Source organism: Xiphophorus hellerii, chromosome 18 (assembly GCF_003331165.1).
Source record: "Xiphophorus hellerii strain 12219 chromosome 18, Xiphophorus_hellerii-4.1, whole genome shotgun sequence".
Lineage (NCBI taxonomy): Eukaryota > Metazoa > Chordata > Actinopteri > Cyprinodontiformes > Poeciliidae > Xiphophorus > Xiphophorus hellerii.
The window spans coordinates 12,168,733-12,177,469 of NC_045689.1; the positions used below are offsets into that span (position 1 = coordinate 12,168,733).

The following is an 8,737-nucleotide window of genomic DNA, read 5'->3' on the forward strand; positions in this document are numbered from 1 at the left end:
TTTCAAGAAGATATAGGAGCTTGTTTCAAGTCAATAATTCCTTTATATAGATTTTAAAATTTGATATAAATCGCGGATTATTTCACTTATAGACCTTTCCCCATGCTAATAGTGAAATAATCGGCCAGAGAAACTAGTACTTTGTTTAAAAAAAAATCAATATTAAGGCATTATTGATTTGAAACAAGCTAATATATCTTGATGAAAAGTTACTCATAAGCTAGTTCTATCTTATTTCAACGTACTAAGATAATTGCACTATATACCTATATGCAGTGACGTGCGGTGAGGTTCATAGCTGGTGAGGCACTGACGTCATCAGAATCAGATTTGCAAATAGATGCATAGATTGACAGCAGTTTACAGGTTATGTTTCACTTCTGCATTCTTACACATACAAACTGTAGCTCACAAAACACACATTTCCTTAAAAAACAAAACAAAATAAACAAACCTTTCAGCTCCGGCGTTGGTCTTCCTTTGGTTATTATCTCCTGCTTCGATTGAAAGTCCACTTGAGAAAACTTTTTTAGTGTTGTAATGTAGTCATCCATGTCGAAAGTCGGGATAAGCGAGAGGGAAAAAATCACCATCTCTATTATAATCTATCGCTGCACTTGACTTGCTTCCCGAATCGTTTAGCCTAGCTCGCTGTCACTTACTCGGCAGTTGAGGAGTGAACAAGACGAACGTCTGGGATCTTGAGCGCCCCCTGCCATGAGGCAAGAGAACTGCCTGCCTCACCTCGAACCTGTTCTCTGCCGTTTATAATCGCTCATTACACGAAACACGTTACACAAACACAGTTGGTGACAAAAAGCACTGTACATTATATACATAAGCTAAATTATTGGAAATAAGTTCACATATTAAATTTGTTTAAACCATTTTATTGACGCCGTACAGCAACATGCTCTCTCCGCTTAGCAGCCACCGCAGAGCCAGGGGTTGCGCAATCCAAGGTGAGGCAGAGCTCGCTGCTGCCTCACCGGCATCGCTTCCAAGCATTTGAATGGGAAAATAAGAAAATTCAGCGATTTTGAACAAATAAAAATCGAAATTGGTGAAGCTACATGAAAAATAAATATTTTTTAGTACAAACCACCGGATGAATATAACAATTTAAATTACTTTATGATTATATATTTTCTTTCTTTCCATGATGGCTGGTGAGGCACTGCCTCACCTGCCTCCCCTGACCGCACGTCACTGCCTATATGTTGCTGAAAAGTCGGAGTCAGTTTTGTCTTTTTTTCAAATGTATTAAGACAGTTGTGCTAGAAAATACTTATTTATGCAGTATAGTTATACCCTAAAACATTTGTTACTTTGCAAACGCCATCCTTTCCCTTCCATCTCACATCTATGAACAGTTTTGCTTTGATTTATGAACTACGTCAAAGTTTGTGGTCTTGGTGTGAAAGTGCAAGGAGCAGCAGGACCCTGAATATCCAGACCACGTGATCGTACTTTTACAAATTCGATCAGATTGCAAATGATGGAAATGTTGGCGCTGTGACAGGCGTTTTGTAGCTGTCTTTGGAGCAGAGAGGAGCTGCAAATAGATTTCCTATGTGACCCATTTAGCAGGGTCTGACTCTGACTAATGCGCCGTTGTTATGTGATTATTGCTACCTAGAATTGTGCGTTTAAAATGTCCCCGTCGGTGACCGTACGGCAGGAAAAGAAGACAAAATGCGAACATTACACCAATAATTATTGGTCTTTTAATATAGTTTTATTGATTGGAGCTCAATTGTAAGGAAAAAGAACAGAAAAAAAACCATCCGGACTGGTCCTTTAAGAACCAAATTTATTGGAGGAGGAAAAAAAAATTGCAGCCCCTCGCACTTCCGGTGGAGAGAGACAAAAACAGCTGAACGGCCCCACGGAGGGGAGAAGCGAGCAGGGCGGCCTTGCAGACGCTGTTTGGTGGGACTTGATTCATTTGACCCAGGTCTCCGAGCATCGACCCCCCTCTCCGAGAGACGGTCCAGAGGAGGAGGTGAGGACACCTGCACACACCGTGAGCCATGGTGAAGATCAGCTTCCAGCCTGTGGCGGGACAGAAAGTGGACAAGGAGAATGACGGCGACAAGACGGAAATCCTCATCCCCCGTCCGATGGTGAGACCTTTTTTAAAAAATTTTTTATACTGTTTTAATTTTTAAATTTATCTCACATTAACACTTTGTCCTTTGCTGTCGTGTGTAACGCGATGTTCGCTTTGTCCAGACTGCGATCTGCGGTTGGTGCAAACCCGCCTGCACCTGCACTCCTGCACATTTATTTATTTATTTATTTGCATCAATCGCCATTTGCCTGCAAACAGAATTACATCTGCTGGTGCATGGCGCCACTTCTCCCCTCTGCGCATCATGAAAGTTTTTTAAAAAGATTTTCACATGCACACTTTGTTCAGAACTGATTTAATTGATTGTTTTAAAAAAAAAAGACTAATTATTTTCTCAGGGCCTTTGCTGCTGTCACCGCCTCCTCCCCTCTGTGACGTTTTGAAGTGCAAACCTTACGTTTTAATGGAAAACGGTAAAGTTGAAGAAAAAAACTGCTTTGACAATCAAAATGACTAATGGGATGCGTAATCTTGCAGTGCATGCAAAATAATTTGTTACAGTTGACAAAGCGGGCAGAGCAGGGAGTCCTGAACTTTGCTGTGGCAGCATCCTTCCCTCTATCAATGATACATGGCAGAGCTCTGAGGATGAGGGTCTGTAATGCAAGACAGCGTGGATAAGATCTTGCGCTGACACAGGAAGTGGATCTGACAGAAGGACAGAGCTGCTTCTGCGACGTCCTCCTGTGATGTTCCAAAAGTACTGAGCGGAGGACGGACAGGCCTGTTGGTGTGTCACGCTGTCAGCTGGTGTGAAAGAGACACTGTCCTCCCTCGGTGAGACGACGGAACACAAAGAACCCAAAGAAAAGTGTGTTCGCACATGCCCTGTTCTGTTGTGTTCTTTCTCCAAATGCTTCCTTGAAGAACAGCAGGAGATGGGAAAATCAACTCAGTGGAAGTTATTGCACTGATGGCACCATGTACCGTCTAACAAAGTCACTGCTTCCAAGTCTTTTGTGTTGATTCCCCTTAGAGCTCGCTGGATAGTCGTTGTTTGCTTTTGATGTTTCTTTCTAAGAGCTGCCTGCTTGCTTTTTCCCTCATTTCCTCGGCTAGGAATAGCCACCTTTTGTTGTTTACCTGCTGCAATCACTCAGCAGCACTTCCACAATCGGCGCTGAATCACTTCTGCAGGTAATCATTACAGTTGCAAGTGGAAGACCCGCTCTGAGCGTGTAGTGCCACTCTGCCCACACAGGTTGAGGCGCGTGGCACCAGCAGATGGACTGAGAGACTGGAGGCGGCTTTGGCAGATTACTCACCACCATCCCAGTCTGAGTTTGCATAAGCAGGGTTGATGATGGTTCTTCATCTGAATGGAGCCTAGCCTGATAATTCCTGCTTGAAACGCAATGTTTCTGTTTTTTGTGGATTTCTTTTTTTTTTTTTTTAGCAGTTGTTTGATTCAGACTATTTTCAGCGCCTCGTCTTTCTGTGTAGATGAGTGGGAAGAACGGATACTGTCTCCTAGCTCTCTTCTTGAGCATCTTTTTGTAACTGGAAGCGTTTGCTTAGAAATGCACCAAGAAATGTTCTTATAATCCAGAATCAGAAGATTTTTCACCCTGACCCTTGACTAGCTAACCATAAACTTTCTCTAAACAATGTACGCTAGACGCTCAAAGGTCGAGCCTACCCAAACACTATTGGTATGGAAGTTGTGACTGGGTCTGCAACTAGGGATTATTATAGTAAACAATTGAGTCCATCAATTGCTCTGATGATCAATGTATAAATTGGCACATTCTGCAGATTTTTTTCTGTAGTCACTGAAGCCTTTTTTATACAATATTAGAAATACATTAAACATTCAATAAACAAATGATCCAATTATTTTGTTTAAATAAGAAATAAAGCACTTTATTGCCTAAAACGCAATAGCAGCTATTCTTTAGCATATGAAAAGCTCTGTCCTTTCTGCTTGATTTGCCATTTGGTATCAATACAGTGTAAAGCTTGTTATTTTTGGACTAACTAATAATAAATAATTTGATAGCAAAAGATGCTTAACAGTGAAATTTTAGTGGCTTATTTTAATTTTAAGCTGTAAAACGTTAAGTACAACGCCAAGTATCTGTCACTTGCATGTATTTTTTATTTTTGCTTTACATTTGTAGTACAGAACCAGTGACTTTTACTCAACTTTAACACACCAGTTTGGCTAAATGCAGTAAGCATTTGGAATAAATTCACTGTTGTTACTGTTACTAAAGAACCTCCCCCCCCTAAAAAAAAACAACTGCAACTGTTTGCCTTTCTTTTAAGGCAGCAGGTGCAAAACTATTTATGTTTCAGATGATTTACAGACCTCTCAACATACTTTGTTTCCTTAAAATATAACATGCTTGGTTTATGTCAAATAGTTTTGTATTTTTAATTGGAAAGTAAAATAAAATACTTTGAACTTGGTGATTTTGGCCTGTGGGTCAAAATGTGGGCACCATTGTGCTAAGTGCTGATATTATATGAGCAATCATTTTCTTTTTGTGTTGAAATGAGTAAAACATTTACAAAATGTGTGATGTTGCATCGTCTTGTAATAATAATGATTAGCTGATGCAGGCAGGAGGTCCAGGGGAGAAAAATAGTCCTTGAGGAAAATCTAAAATGTGGCTTAAATCTCTCATCAAGCCATCTCTACTTTTTCGTTTTCTTTCCTCCAGGATGAGGATGAGCTGGTGCTGCCGCTGCGCCCCAAAAAGTCGCCCCTCAACGGGCTTTGCTGCCTGACGTTCGGCCTGGTGGTCTTCATGGCCGGTCTGGTTCTGGCCTCCATCTATGTGTATCGCTACTACTTTATACCTCATGTAAGATTCTTCTGCAGTTCCTCCAAGATCGGCTCGTGAACCGATTTACTGATGTGAATGTTAATCTTTGTGTTTGTGTGTGTGCACACAGATGCCAGAGGAGAACCTGTTTCACTGCAGGGTTCTTTTTGAAGACTCCGTCTATGCCCCCCTCCGTGGACGCCAGGAGCTGGAGGAAAATGTCGGCATCTACCTTTCTGACAATTATGAGAAGATCACTGTGCCCGTGCCTCACTTTGGGGGGAGTGACCCCGCTGATATAATCCATGATTTCCACAGGGTGAGGACAAACACGCACACCCCCCACACACACACACGCGTGCACCCACCCACACACACACACACACACAGACATATACTGCATTTACAGCTTAATGTCCCTTTAATTCATTACTAGATTTCCCTTTGTCTTGTTCTTTCCAAGCACTGTGCCTTGTGCAAATATGTACACCTATTTAACTTTTTCCCAGTGCTTGTTGTTCTTCTTTTTTACACGGTTTTACCAAAACACATCTGAAAAGTGTGGTCTGCATTTGTATTTAGTTAACCTGATTCAAAACAGACTGAAAACTTTGCTCATTCTTTCTCGCAAAAGTCAGGCACAATGGCATTAGAGTTTGTAACGGATTATCAATAGGATTTAGGATTAGGACTGGGCAACTGAAGCTCTGGCTGCATGTTTTGGGTCGTTGTCTTCCTGGATGTTGAACATCCCCCTGAGTGTAAACTCTTTGCAATTTTTAGCATGTTTTCTTCCAGTATTTCCTTGTATTTGACTCTGTCTTCCTATCAGATTTCAGCAGCCTCCTCATATGTTCTCAGACGTGTTGTGTTAAATGAGAGTCTATATTGTGACGACTAAGAAACCTCTTTCTGACCCTTTGTTTTGTTTCTCTCCTTTTATCACTACGTCTTTCAGTGTTTTTGAGCGTTAGCATAGCAAACACAAAAACATACATCGCTACTGGGGATTGAGGTCAGTGAAAGTCCATTTAACAGACCAGATATCTTATTGGATTATTGGAACTGCATCCAAGGAATTTGAACTATAAAATCCTACCAAGTATGGCATCTAAACAGAGATTTGTGAGAGCAGTGTTGCTGATGATCACAATGAAATGAGTATAAAATACGTTGAATTTTGTGGTCCTAACTCGACAAACGCATGAAAAGGTTCAAAGGCGTGGATACGTTTATAAGGCAACATGTTTCAGTTGGAAATAAAGGCTTTTCTGAAAGTAAATATTCTTTTTTTGGAAGTGATGGCTTGAAAAGTTTTAGCTCAAATAAAAAATTCCACACATTTTATCTCTCCATCATATCAAAAAAATAAAAAAGAAGCAGTGTTACTAAAAAATAAATCCAAAAATGTAGCATCCCTGTTGTGTTAGATTATATTGTTTTTTTTTCTTTTCTCGCCTTTTCCAGGGATTAACCGCCTACCATGATATTGCTTTGGACAAATGCTATGTTATTGAGCTGAACACCACCATTGTGATGCCTCCTCGCAATCTTTGGGAACTTCTTATCAACGTCAAGGTAACACCACGGTCATCATGAACCTGTCCGACGCCCCAGAAGCCTGCAGTGTTTCATGTTAAAGGGGACATGTTATTATGCTAAGTCCATGGGCTACACAAAACATGTTCATTACATTTTGTGAACCAAATTATTCTCAGATAAGATTTTAGTCTGGTCAGCTCTGCTTATTTTGAGCTCCTTCCAGCTGTTTTAGGGTCTCTATCACTTTAAGTCAAAATAATCTGCTGGTCACGCCCAACAACTCCATGTTTACACTTGCACTTTCTACGCATGAAAATGGCTGCAACCAGTTGTATAGCCATAAATCTTTTAGTCTGACTGAGAAGCAAATCCTCCTGCACATCCATCAAGGATGCAGGAAGTGGTTTCTGAATAATAAGAAAATAACAAAATACCAGTTGTTTCCAGCAACCATTGTACGGTTACTCTTGGGTTGCTAAGTGACAGGCTGAGGTTGCTAGATAATATGGCAGTACCTACCAATTGTGACTTACTTGGTGCTTGGACTGTTTTTAGAGACAGTAGATGCAAATGGAAGAACAAAAAGTGGACTTTGCATGACAAGTCCTCTATGAATTTATCTGTTGATGTGAGCTAACATAACCATGAAAACTCATCATACATCTTCTTCCCTCTGCCTCATTATAAACCCCTTGATAACTCTATTCCCCTGAGATATTTCCTCTGTTTTTGTTTTTTTCAGAAGGGAACATACCTGCCTCAGACTTACATCATTCATGAAGAGATGGTGGTGACCGGCAAAGTGCACAACATGCGTCAGCTGGGGCCTTTCATCTACCGCCTGTGCAACGGGAAGGATACGTACCGCCTGACGCGCCGCGTCACCCGCAGACGTAAGTTTGGATGAGAAGAAGCGTTTCTGAAACCAGAACCAATTTTTACTGATTTGTCTGTTTTGCGTTCCTCGTCGCAGGCCTCAACAAGCGAGAGGCGAAGGACTGCCACCACATCCGCCACTTTGAGAACACGTTCGTGGTGGAGACGGTGATCTGTGACGCGGCGTAAACACCTGATTGCACATCTCCACTCACTACCCCAGCCACTGTAGCACCCCCATCCCTCCGGTGGATCTGATCATATCTCAGTTGCACTTTACTACTGCTGTTCTTGGATAAATATGGATTTCCACTATCTGTTTTGTTGTTGCTGTTCTTATTTTTTTGTTTTAATTAATGGTATTTACCCCTACAGTGGTGATGCAATACTAAACTGTTTGTTTTATCACAGGATTTTTCCATGTAGCAATTCCTTAAGCCAATAATAAAAGCTCATTTCAACATCTCTCCTCTACCTCTGTGGGGATTTGTTCTGTGCGATGGTTACTGTATCCACGTGTCATTAAGGTGGCAGTGCTTCTTTTTCCTAAAGCTCTGGACGTCAATTTGTGTTTTAGCTTCACTAACGATCAGCTACCAGGAGCACAAAGTCTTACTTTGCTCAACAAACATCATCCTTTGGATTTCCTGTCATTAATCAAATATTTTTCTGTTTTGTGAAATGTAAAACTTTAACTGCTAGTTGCTTGCTTGCATCTTTTCTTATATGCTTGATGCTTCTTGCTCCTTTTTATGCCTTTCATTTTTTTTCAAAAGCACCGTCATGATGTAAAATGCAGAGAACACTGCATAGTACTTAGACTGCATATATTAGGTTTAAGATGTTCCATTAGTCAGCCATGTGAAGACGCACATCTCATTTTTAATTTAAATATTTCTGAAAGTATGCCAAATTCATTTTTCATTAACCATAGCTTTATCTTGCATGTGTTTATCTATAAGAGAGAAGAGGAAACCTTAGTGTTTTGGTGAAATGATGTTAAAGCCTTAGACCAGATCAGAAACTGGGCTAAAGTCAAAAAGACACGAAAGGAGCGCATTACCTGACAACTTTGATCTGTATAGTTTGTCTGCCAAATGGCACCTGTCTGTGAATTCAATAAAAATGACTAAACTAAAAGTCTGGCTCTTCTTTTCTTAAAGAATCTATTATGAAAATTAGGTTATTTGTCATGTAACATAATTCAAATTGGAATTTTGTGAGAGGAAGTAACCTAATTTTGCATTTACTGCCTTAATTTTTCATGCATTTTTATGCCCAACATTGTTTTAGATTACTTCATTATATGATGGGTAGCTGCTTCTACATTTTTGTCTGCAAGTGTATTTGTTTTGTCTTAAAAAGTGCATTCTGACTGTCCAGCGACACCTACTGGATATACTTATAATTTAAA

At 40.4% G+C, this 8,737-nt stretch overlaps 1 protein-coding gene across 1 annotated transcript; it reads left to right on the top strand.

Moving 5' to 3' along the window:
- The first annotated feature begins 1,846 nt into the window (after window positions 1-1,846).
- itm2ca (integral membrane protein 2Ca) lies at window positions 1,847-8,461 on the top strand. The gene is made up of 6 exons (XM_032545823.1): window positions 1,847-2,126; window positions 4,801-4,944; window positions 5,036-5,224; window positions 6,373-6,483; window positions 7,190-7,340; window positions 7,421-8,461. Exons 1-6 carry the CDS (start codon window positions 2,034-2,036, stop codon window positions 7,510-7,512), a joined length of 780 nt encoding a protein of 259 aa, XP_032401714.1. The 5' UTR covers window positions 1,847-2,033; the 3' UTR covers window positions 7,513-8,461.
- The last annotated feature ends 276 nt before the right edge of the window (window positions 8,462-8,737 follow it).